This window comes from Odontesthes bonariensis, chromosome 20, assembly GCF_027942865.1.
Source record: "Odontesthes bonariensis isolate fOdoBon6 chromosome 20, fOdoBon6.hap1, whole genome shotgun sequence".
NCBI lineage: Eukaryota > Metazoa > Chordata > Actinopteri > Atheriniformes > Atherinopsidae > Odontesthes > Odontesthes bonariensis.
Window position 1 is genome coordinate 20,190,169 of NC_134525.1, and position 17,312 is coordinate 20,207,480.

General features: G+C 40.9%; 1 protein-coding gene across 1 annotated transcript in view; it reads left to right on the plus strand.

The window, feature by feature from the left end:
- The first annotated feature begins 900 nt into the window (after window positions 1-900).
- LOC142370532 (sodium/hydrogen exchanger 9-like) overlaps window positions 901-17,312 on the plus strand; it is an 80,035-nt gene continuing 63,623 nt past the window's right edge. Inside the window, exons 1-5 of the mRNA XM_075453107.1 lie at window positions 901-1,057; window positions 1,816-2,015; window positions 6,139-6,216; window positions 6,359-6,435; window positions 11,603-11,718. Coding sequence (XP_075309222.1) covers window positions 907-1,057; window positions 1,816-2,015; window positions 6,139-6,216; window positions 6,359-6,435; window positions 11,603-11,718 — 622 coding nt within the window. The 5' untranslated portion in view covers window positions 901-906. The remainder of the gene's footprint in view (window positions 1,058-1,815; window positions 2,016-6,138; window positions 6,217-6,358; window positions 6,436-11,602; window positions 11,719-17,312) is intronic.

The following is a 17,312-nucleotide window of genomic DNA, read 5'->3' on the forward strand; positions in this document are numbered from 1 at the left end:
TGTGTGATGAGAAGAACATGATGGGCTAATCAAGAGAAACATTTACGTCAACCATAAAAAATCTTAACACAGGGAGATGCGGGAAATAACTATAAAACCTTTATAGCGACACTTTGGGCTTTATAAGACAAGATGATCAACTGAAAGAGTACATCAGGGCTTTAGAGCTTATTCAGTATGACCCCGACAGACAAACGAGCCTAATATGGCCGGCGTGTAGTTTATGTTCCCCAAGTGACCATAATAAGGAATATAAAAATGGTTTTGTTGTGTATCTAAAACAAAACAAAGCCAATTTGAATATCAATTTCTAATGAACGGTGAGGTGAGAGGCAGTGAGAAACCGGATTCAATTTTAGCTCGCAGCTAAACGTGAATTAGTTTGTATCTTGCGCCCTCTTCTGGAAAGCGAGAGGATGACAACCAACTTCTGGTAGTTTTCAATGCGCTTCAAACGGGAATGCACAGACATGTTGGTCGTTTAATGGTGTTTTTCTTGTATTTTACAAGGCAAACGCGGAATCATTTGATTCTATATGATTGTGGTTATCCAGTTCTTATTCCGTACGTGTTTCACAACTGTTGCGTTTTACCTGCAGAGCGATTCGTGTATTTATCAGCTGTATTGGTGAAAATGCGCTTTCACAAACGCGTATTTTAAAAGAAAATTAATTTGACGTTAAAAAACATGCCTTCTTATCTTCAAGTAGTTCTATCGCCGGTGTCGTTGTTCGTTGATGATGCTTTCCGTAAACTGGACAAATTCAACGTCGCTATTTTCCGCTCGTCAGAGAGAAAACAGAGATTTCCAAGTAGCCATGAATGCAGCTGATGCGGATGTTGCTGCGGCTGAGTTGGGTCTCAAGTCAAAGTTGACTCCACAAAGTTTCAACCAGACCTTTGAAGATGTCGGGCACTGTGAGGCACAGAAATGACAGTGCAGCATTATTGGTCCTCGTTGCTATTAGCATAGCCTTACTGACTATTCTCAGCGCGTGGAAGTTGAAACAGTTCAAATATAGACTCATGAATGAAAGTGGAGGTGCAGTGTTTTATGGTAAGTAGCCCCACCACATATATACATGCCGAGATCAGAGCACGGAAGCCCGTTATTCAGAATCACTTCCTGGATGCACAGCTCAATTAATGTGCCTGTACATTTGATGATGTTAGGGCCATTTTCTTTCCATTTAAGATTTTTCATCCACATGTTTGCTTATTTAATATAATATAATAGAATAAAATAGCCTATATTGTCATTCTATATATATTTATTGCATACATATAACGAAAATCCGATGCAACTCCTGCTGGTGCAAATATGCAAAAAATAGAAAATAAAATATGATGATAATAATAATAAAAAGATAATACAAATGTACAAAAAATTGTAACAGTAAGAAGTTAAAAAGCAATGACAATAATTTAGGCTACAGATTCGTTTGAGAGCCACAATTAAAACATTGTGACCCTTGTGACCAAAAATCTTATCTTTAATAACCAAAGAAAATGAGTGACTGACACCTCCACTCAAGTGTAGGCAGACTTAACCTCACATCATTGATGCCCACAGCTGAAACAGAGAAATGTTCATCTTAAAGTACGATGTGACATTTGACTTTTCTCTATGTGAACATTGAATACTACACATCAGTTGGCAGGTAGTTTTAGACTCACTTTGAAGGTGCCACAAACAGACAGTGTACTGAATGCATGTAATGCTTTGTTTGCTCTTACACCATAGTTAGATCAAATTGTCAGTGTGTTTTTGAGAATCACCATGTTTGAATAACTGCTGTCTGTGAACCTCTGCAGGTATGGTGCTGGGTTTAGCAGTGAGGGGCTTCTGGCTCGTCCAAGGAGAGCACACGGAGAATATAGAGAGCGTGTGCACTTGCCATGATCTAAACAGCACTCCTCACATCTTGCTGATCAACAGCTCATCGCAGGGGCACTGCTACAGACATGTTGGGAAAACGAGCGAAAGATGCTCACTTGTGTCTGCCCCTCATATGGTAACTGTCGCAAAATGATATGACCTTCAGTTCAGTGCAAATTCGCAGCTGAAGCAAATCTTTTATGTGGAGTAGCGCTGCAGGTTGTGTGACACCACTGGAACATGAAAACATCCTGTCCTAATAACACATTCAGTTTGAAAAGACGCATAATTATTGTTGCAGCAGCAACGTCGGAAAACAAACCTAAGCTCACAGGAAGCTCACTAAGTATTTACATCAACAGGGTTGTCTAATGGTTCTTAGTTATTGGCTTTTCTGAACATTTAATTGTGTGCTTTTTATTTGAAAAGCAAGGCAGTGGTGGATATAGAGAGAAAGAGGGTGGAAAAGCAATTTAACCCATATTAGGGTCTTATTAAGGAGAGATAGTTGAGATTGGATTTTCAGGTGTGCTGTGAGGGCAAAGTGAAATTGGATTTAAAAGGCCGTGTACAGATAAACCTCTAATCGTGTCACACATAAAACAGCATAGGGTCTCATCAATGATTTTCCTCTGATCAATTTTAGATTAAGATTTAAATTGAGTTAAAAGCGCCTTGAGAGCGACAACAAAAATATGCCGCGTGAAATGGTTAGAAAACCCACTTCATTTCTTCCTGAAAAATGACCTATAACGTCTGGTGGGATTTACGTGCTCTATTCCCTTGATGAGATACTCTTGCAGGGGATCTTGGTGTCGGATTGCTCTGCACTGCTGAAAAGATGTGGAAAAGTGAGGTATCTCAGCAGACACTGCAGCTTTTTCCCTTATAGACTCCTCAACCTGTGGAACAGAACACAGTAATGGATGGGAATGTCTCCCATCCGTTTTAAAGTGGCAGGGACTGTTTTAGGAGAAATGGTGCACCAAACCATAAAATATTGTGCACATATTACTTCAATGAAAGTCTGTGAGAGATTTACTGCAGCTGGCGATAAAGAGAGTTATTGTAGCTGCAATAATTTAATTCAGCATACGCTTTTTTCGTATCGGATGATCATTTCTGATAAGGGGGAGGTTTATGCTTTTGAAAATGCTTGGTATCTAGTTTGAGCCTTTAGGCGCCAGGTTTCACAAACAATTTCTTTAACTATAGCAACTGGAAAAAAAAGATATGACTGTACTTTGAGCCATCGGTTTTCAAACTTTTTGTGGCCAAAGCACGCCACCGGACCAAAACCTTTAATGTTCAAATCCGTCTGAAATAGCTGTTGTGACAAATGTTATCACTCTCAGTGCACTGTTAATATCTGCTTGTTTACTTGTGGAAAGTTGTAACTTATGGAATATATCCTTTGCAAAAGTTAAAACATTTGAAGAAGTTTCCATGAACATATTTTACAGTGAGTGGCACAGCCCCACATAAGTCCATGGAAGAATTTGTATAAACCTTTGCTTTTTCAGACCCTCAATACATATGAAAAACTCCCCACTCGAATTTCTTGTGGGCAGTTTTCAAGTTTCCAAGCTTCTCGGGTTCCTTCTTCTTGATGTTGCTGTCGCTTGGAATTGCTGCATCTATCACTGCTGCCTTCTTTTGTAGTTTACCTACCATAAAAAATGTCCTGTTGGTTATCCGTCACAGGCTTATCAGTCTGGATCTGGAAGTCCCACAGGATCTTAGCTCTGTCATCCTGCATCTTACAATGTGCTGGACCGCCTCAGAAGCCTCTCTGCACAGCCTACACCTGGGATCCTGTCTGATGTGGTAGACCCCAGCCTCTATTGCTCTTGTGCTCAGGGCCTGTTCTTGAGCTGCCATGATCATTGCCTCGGGGCTGTCTTTTAGACCAGCTTTCTCTAGCCACTGATAAGACTTCTCGACATCATGTGGGGTTGTATGTTATGTATGCAAATAGTGTTTTACCTGCAGTAGACAGTGGGCAGAGCGCTCTGACTTTGGAGAAACAGAAGCTGTCCCCATGGCTAAGCTAAAGCTAAAAGCTACTTGTAAGGGGCTTCCAGAAGACCAATTTTTTTTGCCTTTTTTTGCCAAACCACAAATAACGATATAGGGGTTTTAGCATAAGCTACTTTGTGTCACTTCTGCATCAGACAATTGCACAACTTGTCCCCATTTTTATTACATATTACATCTCAGCTGCAGAAAGTCCATGCAGCATCACGGTTCGAAGTCTGTTCCAAAGTGGTCCGGGCTGCAACACTGTGTGGCAACATGAACTACATTACAGGGACCCAGTCCGTATAACTGTCTTATGCAGAAGTTCTGCCATGTAAAAATCAACAACGTAGCATTGGCTCAAACCTCCGGAAACTTTTTGACGTATGAGACGTTTTACATGTAAACAAAAATATGCTCTTTTTGGTGGCTCTTTATCTTTCAACTTTAGCTAGCACATAAGGGAAGCTTCCAATTTTCCACATTAAGAGGGCTGTGACCTCTGTGTGCTGCAGATAAGGCACTGATAACGTCTAAGTACTGCACACAACCCCCTCAAAAAACGAGAAAAATCCCTGAATACTTTGTCAGTCCTGGTAGCTGGTTGTGGTTTCAAGGAAAGGTATTTTTTTTTCCTCCCGGCCGTAATCAAATAATTAGTTAATGATTCTAACGCCATGACTGCATTCGCCAGGTGAGAGACTTGTGGGGGACGCCGGTTTGCTTTGATATTTTGGTGGTTTGATCAGAGAGATTAAGGAGACCCCAGGACAGGTACGTGGAAGGAGGGCATTTAAAACGTGCATTTGGAATGAGTGCTTTTGAACATTCATTTTTAATGTTGGAGTGACATTTCAACCCAAGAGAAAGGAGCGGTTGAACCTTGCAAATCATCCAGGCCAAGTGTAACTTTTCACTAATGGCTTGGACTCCTTGGCCTCTGAAGAATGCTGGGGTCTCATTAGCAAACCAGCAGAGGCTGCCACATGGGCCATTACATCAGTCAGACTCTGTGTAGCTTTCAAGCCATTAGGACTGATACATAAGGGGACCTAGCAGGGAGAGATAAGGATTTCATTGCATTACTGAGTCCATTATGTGCCACTGGGGAGCTCAGCATTAAAGTTTGTGGTCTGATTAAATTTAGTGCTGCTCAGCTGAAGAGGCAATTAGTGTATACAACACACCTCGGTCGTCAACTCTGTGGTGCAGGTGGCCCTTAGAATAAATCCACCGTCATATGCATAATTCATTGTTTACAGTATCTTCGTCTCTGTCATGGAGCTTTGTGTTTATCATACATTGCCTGCATAGATTAAGAAAATGCATAGATATTGCACTGTGTTGGTAATTGCAGCCACAAAAAAAACGTTATTTATATAGAGCCGGGGTATGGTCGCTGAAAGATGGCCGCAATTTGTAGCTCCACCAGCCACTTCAAGTATGAATTATTGAGAAAGCACGGTGGCTCTCCAATCTGCGTGTGTGTGGGGGGGGGTCTCCAGCATTAGAATGATGTGGTCATTTAAAAAGAAAAATTCCGATTTCCCACATATTCACTCATGCACTTTGGAAAATGTTCGCTAAAATGCCGCATGTCCTAGAAATAGGACATTTACCGATGCCTGGCTCCTTTTTTTCATCCTTTTTTTCATCCTATTTTCCATCCGTATGTTCATGTTATTCAGGCTGCTTCAAGCTTCAAGGATGGAGAACATGAAGGTCTACCTTTCTAAGAGGCTTGCATTGTATCACATTGACTGAGATGAGAGAGATACAAGACATGGAATGTGCAAAAATGCCTTGCACTCTGGTTTACTGTTTGCATTTAAGGCAATGTAGGTTTCTGATGTTTTGACGCTTAGATTTTTTTCTAATATCTGTGCTACCTGAATCCATACTCCGGTGCCTGCTTATTGCTATGAGTTCCAGGAGCCTATGTTATGCTTTCCATTTTTTCTCATGCTTTGCTGTAAATATACTAAAATATATAAGCCATATGTTTCACATTTTCTTTTCTTTTATTCTTTTGTTGTTGTTTTTTTTTTTTTAAAGACACACTGTTGTGACATTAGCATCCACAGGGAAAAGAAATCCGCGCCCGTCTGCCAAAATAGGGCTACTGAAGTGAGCGATGTGTGTGTAATCTGCCTGTCTGTCAGTCACATTCAGTAAACAGAGTCCTCTTGCTCCCCACGGAGCCCCGTCAGCCACCAACTCAACAGCTCTTTCTTTTACAGGGGACTTTTGATCCAGAGGTCTTTTTCAATCTGTTCCTGCCGCCCATCATCTTCTATGGCGCTTACACCCTTAATCAGGTGAGACCACTGTCCTAACATACCTCCCAGAGGAAGCAGCACTATATAGTGCCATATGCTGTGATGTGCTGTTCCATGAACTCAATGCGTAGTCTCTTTCATGGCTGTCACTAATAGGATCTCTTTTGAACTGATACTGTAGAAACGATTCATCGGGAATCTGGGATCTGTCCTGACCTTCGCTTTTTTGGGTACCTTTATCAGCTGCATGTGCATAGGGTAAGTATCCCCTGTTCATTCACACAGATGAACACATCAGAAACGAAATTCACTCCACCCACATAATTTGGACGCACCAAATTCACAGTTAAGGCGGAGTTTTTCATTTTGCCTTAAGCGCCACAGGAAAACATTTTGCCACCAATCATACTCCTCAATAGTTGTGTAGAACATTGTAAACGGGACGAAAAGAGCAGGGGAATTTTCATTTTTTATCACAGTATATACAGAGTTGGCAAAAAGTGCAAAAGTGCAGATGTTTAAAGCGCTTGATAGAACCTTGAAGAGAGGTAAAGAAGGAAAACAACAAATTATGGAGTTTTTATTCAAATGTAGGCCCGTCTGAGTTCATTTTCTTTTCCACCACTGCTGTCAATAAATGGTTTGTGTAAATGCCTTTTCCGAGGAAGCTTTATGCTTTCAGAAAGAGCACAAAAGCAAATTAACACAGGACTTCTTGTTTGGGTTTAATGGACATATGTTCTCTTCGCATTGCCTTAAGAGCACCTTTTCTTTGCTTGATTATTAAGTTAAAGACCTATATTCTTAGCAAAGGCAGTGGTCTGTATTTGCAAGATTTCAACAACTTCAGATATATTATAAACACCGTTGATCCTTGTTGTCATCTCTAACTCCTCGCTGCTCCAGTTTGCTGCTGCCGGATGCTGAGAAGCTGAGGGAAGGAGGATATTTTGCCAGTCAGAAAACTGTTCTCGATACACGATGTATTTCTTTGAGATGTTGTTGGGTTTTTTTTCAGCATTTCAGCTCTGAATGTTGAGGCTTCCACGACAAAATCTCTGTTATCGTGTTAAACTCTGTTATGCAATAGATGCAGTGCCTCACATTAGACATTTTATCATTCCTTGGCCACAAAAACGGGGCGTACCAGGCTTTCTGAAATGCATTTATTTCTGGGCTTTGTTATTTTCAGCTGGCTCTGGATCTCAGTCTGATGTTATCTCCGGTGCTCAGCCAAGGTAACTGTTTGCCTCCAAGGGCAGAGGAGATGGACCGTTTGACAGTTGCTTCCACTTATGCTGTAAAATCTAGACTGGAGCTTTCATGGTGGGGATTTGTTTTTCCGGTTAATAGCGTTCTTCTTTCTGAGCGAGTAGCTTTCAGTTGCAAAAGCACACACAACAGTCCAGCCTGTTTCAGACTGGCTCAGACTATAACATTCTTGAACTGTTACTGTGAGCTGGGAGAAAAAACACACACAAATGGTAAAAAAAAAAAAAAGAAACAACAAAGCTGCACGTTAAGCTAAATCAAAGTCAGCGGCACACAGATTTTTGGTTGCACCATACTCTGGTGCCCTGCCTCACCATCTTTACTCGCTCCCTTTATGATACTCTCTTTATATTCGGGCATGTTACTGACGTGTTGGGCCTTCAACTAAGGCTTTGTGAGATGCTCCACCAGGTGTAGCTTTGCTGTACTATAACCATCCAATCTTCACATTCGACATCTCGTTGATATTGATTCAAATAAAGTTTTGGGTGTGAGTGATATATGCTGATAAATTGAATTTGTTGTAAACTTTTCTAACTTTTCTTCCAAAACGTTGTTGAACAAAGTGCATTATCTTAACTTAAAAAATCTATACCCATCTAAAGGACCAGATCTGTGTCTGTTCTGAGATGATTTTTTTTGCCTTGTTCATTACGAATTAGATTTGGATTGATTTTCAGTGAAAAATATTTGCTTAATGTCAGTCAAGAAAAAAAGTTTGTGTATCATTATACTATGGCGGCTGTGGCTCAGTGGTTACAGTTGGCTGTCCAATAGCTGGAAGGTTGGTGGTTCAATTCCCACTCTCACCACTCAAGATTGGGAACACAGATAGCTGGAGGGGTGTCAGTCCACCTTCTTGTCACGGCCGAGGTGCCCTTGAGCAAGGCACTGTACCCCCATGCTCCCTGGGTGCTGCCCACTGCTCCAGTGTATGGCATATCTCTATGAGTGTGTGACCCTGTGCATGTGTGTGTCAACAGCTGCCAACCTATCTCATGCAATGCTTCTGTGCGCATGATTTGGCAGTTTTTTTAAGCTGGGACAGCACAGGTGCAACTAATAACATTAATTAGTGCTCTGCGAGTGTCCCAGTAAGCTGTTCCAGTGTGCCAGCATGTGGAACTGACTGACAGAGATTATTAATTACACCTGAGCTTTTTAAACAATGATAAATCGCCATAGAGCGTCTGTACAGCGTACTGCACTTTGCAAGAGACGTTTATTGCTTTTGTGGCATACTATGTAGTATTGATTTGAGAGACAGCCACAGTGCAAGTGTATAGTGTTGCTGTTCTGGCCCGACAAAGCTAGATGGCGCTCTAAGACTTTGGAGGAAATTCGGGTGTTTGTGAACCCGTTCGTATGAATTGTTGTTATTTGTCTGCTTTACGTTCAGGATCATCCGTGATCACAGAAACGGAGCCGTCCTTTATTTTGTAAGAATGTCTTTTTTTTTCTTTAAACCCACAGTAATAAAATAAAATCTAATGGCAGTATTTCTTTGAGATTCTCAGTGTTTTAAAGCCGTTGACCTCACATAGTGTGCTTGTTATCTATTCATATGCCGACTGTACGCTTTGATCGGTGTATTTGAAACCAACTGGGGATTTTATCAGTAGATGATGGTCATGCACTGTAAATAATAGCTGTTAGTTGAAGATATTGTGGTACTGGGTATGTGTTATACGCTTAAATTCATATTTGATAATGCAGTGATATCTGACAGTGGGCTTGGCTCAGGTTTAGAGTTCTATCTGACTGTTTTTTATCATCTTTCAGCTTTCTATAGTAAGACATGCCAGCAAAGCAAAGGAACTTACTCATTGGCTGTCTCGGCATTGCATAATTTCACCTGGTTCAGAGCGACTGAAAAATGCTCAAATGTGATTTTTTCTTTTGGGCATGTTAATACTAAAGGGCTGATGATTGTGCCAAATTACCAATTGGAAACTTGGATCTAGAATCACGTAGTTGCGAAAAACAGGCAACTCGAATCCTAAACTAATATTAGAAATTCAAGAATATAATCCAGGCTTAAAGCAACTCATTTGCTGCTGCCAAAGCAGCAGGATGGATAGCTTAAAAAAATTGCAGACTGTGTAAATGTGTGATGTTGATAAGCTTGTCAATATTGCTCTGATATTGTTATGTACGACTAGATCTAACTAGAATTAGGCCACAGCTGCATATGCTGTTAAATGAATGCGTTGCAGGTGCATCCTTGCGGTGTATTAGACAGGCTGAGCCTTATTTTTTCAGTTGTAATTGTTACTGAGTCTGCCTTTGTAGCATGTAAAGAAAATATATCAAAATATAATTTAAACTGGTTAGTAGGTTTTGTTTTGAATATCTTAAGATAACTGTCTATGACTTCCAAACTACAAAATGTTTAATTAAAAAGACCTGTTGAATTTTTTTTTCGATTTTCCAGGAGATTTGATCGGTCAGGAGGTGATGCTTTTATGCCATGAGTTTCCTGTCAGAAACATAACCTGCTCTGGAGTGGGTGAGGTTCGCTGCATAGTTTCCATAGAAATGAACCCTTGTACAGCTCTTTTTACACTGGTCAAAAAAAACCTGCCAACACCAGCTAACTTCTGCCATTCCAGTGTGTTGAGAAACCCTTTAATTGGCCCCTTTAAATCGGTCCCATCTCAAATGACTGCAGTTGTCGTGGGTATTTATCAGCTCTGACACCAAACAGCATTGATACAAAAATAACAAAAGGGTTTAGATGCTCATTTTTAATCAGGATGCTGCGCTTGGGACCACGAGACTGAACGCAAGAATAAAAAAACTAGCCTAATTGTGTCCGTGAGTTGACCAACGCAGCCAATAGGACACAGGGTGATGCTGTGCTTTTGTGTTGTCGCGTCACAAGCTTGTCCCCTGGCAGGTAGTGGACCGGTTCTAAATATATTGCAGTCCTCAGGACACTATAAGCATACCACTACTGACAATGGAAAATTGAATCGTCTTGTTTTTGTAGCCGTGTCTGCATTTAAAACTTGTTTAAATGAATTAAATAAGAGGTGAACCCCAATCTTTATGATACTGGAAATCCAGATTTTAAATCTGCTGTTGACTTTGCCAAGTTCTAAATCCCAAACAGTACTGGCCCCTAGTCAGTCTTAATTGCTTGTTTGAAGACGGCGTCAAGAGAGTATGGTGAAACTAACTGACTCAATTGCCAAAGCACATCCTCTTCCTTTCTTTCTCTGTGAACGTTTACTTGTCTGTCTCTCTCTGTCTGTGTGTCTGACACACACCCACACAAACAGGCACACACACACACACACACCATCACCCTAACCTCAAATCTCCCTTTAAGATACATGAATAAGGCAGCTTAGTTGAGGACAGTGCTTTAAATCCAGGCCAAAGGGACAGGTTGTCTGCTGTCACCATGGTAGCAGAGTCAAACGATCGGACAGAAAGGTTCCCCAGAGGACATTCTGGCATATTGATTATTATGGGACGTGTCTTCACTTACGGGATTAACACTTTAATGTACACCAGTTTCCACAAAGGAGCTGGATTGCAGTGCTGAATGGAAACGTTTTTGCTCATAGAGCGCTGCACTCTTACAAAGGAGATAATATGATGGTGTGCTCCGGGAGACTTAGATTTCAGATTTATTTTAGTGTCGGGCTCCACTGCTGATAAAAAAAACTCACAATGCCCCTCACAAAGTCTTCACAAAGTTTTTAGTCTTGTTGGTAATTCCGTGCAAACGCTCAGAACTCTTATGCCCCTCTATTATTCACTTCACTTGATTCACTTGATAGTGTCAGAAAAAGGAAACAAGGAGGGGGGGCCTGGCTAGTTGCTCAGATCAACTGTTGAGCAAGAGAATTTCACATGTCTGTGAGTGTGTTTGAATCCAGACGATAGCGAGGGAAGACGTATCTCCATCCAGCCATCCATTTAGATGTGGTTAGCCAGCACAGTCACAGTTGTTTTTTTTGTCCATTTGTGCTAAGCATCCACTTCCTGGAAAGGGCCTCACCTGCTCCTAGAGCACGGGCCATTACCTCGGCTGTTATTGAGAAGCCCTGCTGGTTAGCAGAATGACTGACAATTTTGCGCTGACCTGTACTCTCTAATGACTGCAGTGTGTTTCCTGCTGTCTGTTGGTTCTCAATCGCAGGGCCTGCATCTACGGCTTCACCAGACTGATGGTGCTGTTGGGCCAAGCTGCTGACGGAGAATTTCTCGTCACCGACTGCCTCCTGTTTGGTGCCATTATGTCAGCCACCGACCCAGGTAGTTAACATGCTAACAGACACCCGATGCTGCTGTTGTTTCTTACACCTTGTGGTTTTATTTAAATACACCATGTATCCATGTGGCAAATTTCTAATCTTCTCTGCAAGGCTGACACTTAAAATAAAATGTTGGGCACAACTGCACATCACAGGGGTGATGCAAATGAGTAAAAACAAACTCAATGTGGTGTCATTGTGTCAGAAAACATGTTTTTGAAAGGTCAAACTTGGCCAGTCCTGTTCTCAAATATGTTTTGTGCTCTGATTCCCTGCGTCAAGGTATAAAACTGATTTAGGGTATAAGAAGGTATGAGATTGAGAGGCAACAGAATTTAAAATCCAAGCTGCCCTCTCAGTAGATGGTGACTGCTGTGAATTTGGTGCACCTTTCCCCGAAGTGGAATGGCAACAATGAAATCTATGTATTTCAAGAGCAGTCAAGTGGGCTGTCATAAGGCATTTTGTGATGACACGACTGTCTCAGTGATAATGTACTCACTGCTAATGAATTATTTATACCAATGGGTGCTTGATCTTGGTAAGTGTTAAAGAGGGGATGTAGATTATGGTTCGGTTGTCACACTGGCTGACGTTAGTTTGCCACGCCATGCTGAGCTCACCCCTGCTGACCCTAGTGCGCCTGTCACTGTGATTAGAATCAAACTGCAATACATTGAAAACACAAAACACCAAGACCCCGAGGCTGCCTCTGTGTCGTTCTGACCAAATATAGCACTCTGATTTTCTGAAAGAGAGCCATTATGATTTTTTTTTGCTCATTTATACTCGGGACCAAAACAGCGCCATACTCCAGAGACAGGCGCAGGCTTGATAAGAGAGATACCAAAGCACAGTGATTCTCAGAACAGGAAAAAAGCTTCAAGTCATTCTTCCTTGCTTGACAGCTGGCTGTGCGGCTGATTTATTTTTAAGTGTGACCAAATCAAATCTTGAGCAAGGCTTAAGGAACAATATACATTTTTTCCCCCACCTTTTTGAAGTGGACTACTGAATATAAGTGGCATATTTACAATTATAAGCAGCAAGAATGTCTCTTATGCGAGCAGTAGATAGCAGGCTCTCTCAGCATATGGGCCGTTGGCGTACATAACATTTACAGGTCAGTGGAAATATAATAGGCTTTTGAGATGTTTGCAATATTATTCACCGTGCAGTTAGTTTAGTCCCAATTTCATTCTGCAGCAAGACGGTGACCCCAGAGACATAGTCAAGGTCTGCTTTAAAAGCAAAGGTGCTGTTTTAAAAAGCAGTGGGTGGATTTGACTCTTTTTTTCTGTTCGTTGCATTTTATATGAAGTGATGCATTTTTAAAAAGCTCGTTAAAAGCCTCCTCACATTGCATTTAGTGCTTACGACATAGATACTGATTTAGAGTATAAACGCCCTCACTAAGTACACTGTAGTCATCATGAACCCCCTTATTAAATTACATATTTTTGGGCTTTAGAGAAATCTGATGTTCTTCAGAGAGTAAATATTCATACAATCACTTATTTTACATTTATATTAATGGTTCCTGGTGGAATCTCAAAACTGAGGCTTCATCCCTCTCGACTGAACTGGTTGGAGAAATGTTTTTGGCTGCTAAAAAAAACTCTAAAAATGTGCAATGTGTGCTCTAGCGGCGGCGTAAAGTTTCAAATGAACCTGAGTTTGCTTCCAATTGTTGATCCAATTAGTCTTTATTTGCTTTTTGTCAACAAAGATGTCTTCATTATGATTAGGAGCATAATGAGTTCTTCTTGTCTGTGTCAAACTGACCTGTTTAGTTGGTAAAGATGCCGACTTCTTGTCTCTGCTTAAAGATCATGAGAATAACTTGTACTTTCCGCCAGTAATCATGTTGATTTTAGCCTGTTTAGCGCAACGTTCGCTGAGACTACAAGTATACAACACAAATATTGCTACAGGGGGAGATCTCCACTTGTTTTATCTCACACAAATTAACTTCAGATAAGGGAGGATTTTGTCCCTTATCAGGTACAATTAGAGCATATCAACACAGCATGGTGTTATGCCCATTATGAAGTGGAAGACTGAGTGTCGCAAGTTGAAAAAGAGTGAAAATTCTCTTGAAATGAAGAATCCCATCAACCATAAAAATCTTCATCAATACAAATGCAAGTGCTAAAAAACTTGAGATTTTAATTAAAATTCCAGCAACATTTGAGCATGTAGCAACAAATGTAGCTAAAAACTTCTAAACCATTGTTTTATTCACATAGAACATAGAAATCATAGCAAATGTTGACAGTCGACAGATATCTTACTATTTCATGAAAACATTAGATCATCTTGAATTTGATGACAGCGACACATCTAAAAATACTTTGGACAGGTTCATGTTTACCACCATGTAGCACCCCCTTCTCCTTTTGATAACAATGTGTAAATGTCTGGGTACTGAGGAGAGACCAGTCGCTGGACCTTTGGGGGAGGAATGTTGGGCCATTCTTGTCGGATATAGGATTCTAGCGGCTCAACACTTCCGGGTCTCCTGTGTCATATTTTGCATTGAACGATTTACCAATTGTTTTTACTCTTTTACGATGAAGTCATGCTATTGCTATAGATGCAGTATGCGGTTGTGTTGCTGAAATATACAAGACTCTTCCCTGAAAAAGTTGTTGACTGGATGGCTGCATATTGCTTTGTAAAACCTGTATTTACCTTTCAGTATTGATGGTGCCTCTCCAGAGGTCCAAAGTTGTCAGCTCAAAAGGCAATAATGCACCCCCATACCATCAGATATGCAGGCTTTTGAACTAGCCAGATGGTCCCTCTCATCTTTAGTCTGGAGGACATGGGGTCCATGATTTCTAAAAGAATGAGCTGACCACAGAACAGTTTTCCACTTTGTCTCAGTCTATCTAAATGTCCTTGCCCCAGAGGAGATGACAGTGTTTCTGGATCATTTTCACATATGACTGCTTCTTTGGATCATGGCGTTTTAGCCTGCGTTTGTGGATGGCCAGGTGAACTGGGATCACAGAGAATGATCTCTGGAAGTGATGCTGAGCCAATACAATGGTTTCTCCCTTCTCTTGCGGTCATTTCGCTACGCTGAACAGCCAGTCAGAGTAACCTCTCTCACCCAAAGTCGAAACGTTGATTCCACAAGTTGAATTGGCTAAAAAAAAGACATTGACAGAGTCCGACAATGGTGACGGGTACACACCAAAAATACAGGAGAGACACATATTCACTGATGCCCCGAACACTCATTTCCTATAGACTGTATTTAATAGATTTAATTGTCATTTGATCAGTGTCACCATAGACTGTTTATAAAAGATGGACAGATTCATCTGGTTTTAGAGGTGAATCCAATGAGCAAGTTCTTTGAAGTGCAATACCGATCATTACTGAAATAACCAGTGGATTAGCCAAGCTGATTCAATCAGCAAGAGAGAAATAAAAGAAAACTTTCCTGCATTTTAGTGACTTGGAGGATGGTTTATGTGTGTCGCAACCAGACACAGAACAGAGAGCTGCTAACTTCATAAAGACCCAAAGATTTGTTTTAACTACTTGGACTGTCTCAGAAAATTAGAATATTGTGATAAAGTTCTTTATTTTCTGTAATGCAATTAAAAAAACAAAAATGTCATACATTCTGGATTCATTACAAATCAACTGAAATATTGCAAGCCTTTTATTATTTTAATATTGCTGATTATGGCATACAGCTTAAGAAAACTCAAATATCCTATCTCTAAATATTAGAATATCATGAAAAAGTATACTATTGGGTGTTCAACGAATCACTTGAATCGTCTAATTAACTCGAAACACCTGCAAGGGTTTCCTGAGCCTTGAAAAACACTCAGCTTGGTTCAGTAAACTAAATCACAAGTATGGGGAAGACTGCTGATCTGACTGCTGTCCAGAGGACCATCATTGACACCCTCCATCAGGAGGGTAAGACAAAAAGAAATTTCTCAAAGAGCAAGCTGTTCACAGAGTGCAGTTTCAAAGCACATCTACAAAAAGTCTGGTGGAAGGGGGAAATGTGGCAGGAAACGCTGGACAACCAAGAGAGATGACCGCAGCCTTAACAGCATTGTGAAGAAGAGTCGCTTCCAGAATTTGGCGGAGCTTCAAAGACAGTGGACTGAAGCTGGAGTCCAGGTATCAAAAGCCACTGTTCACAGACGTGTCCGGGAAATGGGCTACAATAGCCGTATTCCCATGGTCAAGCCACTTCTGAACTCAAGACAGCGGAAGAAGCGGCTGACTTGGGCTATGGAAAAGAAGCACTGGACAGTTGCAGAGTGGTCCAAAGTCCTCTTTTCAGACGAAAGCAAGTTTTGTATTTCATTTGGAAGTCAAGGCGCCAGAGTCTGGAGAAAGGCTGGAGAGGAGCAAAATCCAAGTTGCTTGAAATCCAGTGTGAAGTTCCCACAGTCAGCGAGCCATGTCCGCTGCTGGTGTTGGTCCACTGCGTTTCATCAAGCCCAGAGTAAATGCAGCTGTGGACCAAGAGATTTTAAAGCACTACATGCTTCCGTCTGCTGAAAAGCTCTATGGAGATGAGGAATTCATTTTCCAGCATGATCTGGCACCTGCCCACAGTGCCAAAACCACCAGCAACTGGTGTACTGACCATGGCATTACTGTCCTCGATTGGCCTGCCAATTCCCCTGACCTGAACCCCATAGAGAATATGTGGGGTATTGTGAAGAAGAAGCTGAAAGACACCAGACCCAACAATGCTAATGAGCTAAAGGCCGCTATTGAAGCATCCTGGGCATCCATAACACCTCAGCAATGCCACAGGCTGATTGCCTCCATGCCACGCCGCATTGATGCAGTAATCCGTGCAAAAGGATTCCCAACCAAGTACTGAGTGCATTAATGGACATTTTCAAATGTTTGATTTTGTTTTGCTGTTATAAATCTTTTTTTTTTTTAATAGGATTTTTGAGTTTTCTTAAACTGTAAGCCATAATCAGCAATATTAAAATAAAAGGCTTGCAATATTTCAGTTGATTTGTAATGAATCCAGAATGTATGACATTTGTTTTTTTTTTAATTGCATTACAGAAAATAAAGAACTTTATCACAATATTCTAATTTTCTGAGACAGTCCTGTATATTAAAGTGAACTCATTGAGCTAGGAAATCTGTGCAGTTTGGGTCTGCAACTGTTTTCTCCCTGGATCTGGGGTCATACACGTAACTAACAAATAACTGGCACCAGTATTTCAAAGGAAGGAATTTAAATACAGCGAGGCCAAAATGACTGTGCACTAAGCCCATCCATGCCCCTGATTTAACAAGATAAAATCAAATGTGTAAGACTGATATCAGTCACCATTTCTAATCAGAAAAAAGACCAGCAGGTTAAGTAGCTCCCTAATAACTGCCATTTCTGTACATTTATAAATTTAAAAAAAAAAAAAAGTCTTCACTTTTTTGATTGTCATCTCTGTGATGGAAATCTGTCTCTGAATCTTTTTTCGCTCGAAGCAGGTAGATGAAATTGATTCTTGCAAAGAAAGCACGAGAGAAATGAATAATTTATGACAGAAGTGTTCCCAGTGAGGAACACCTGCCTCGGTTTGGAAA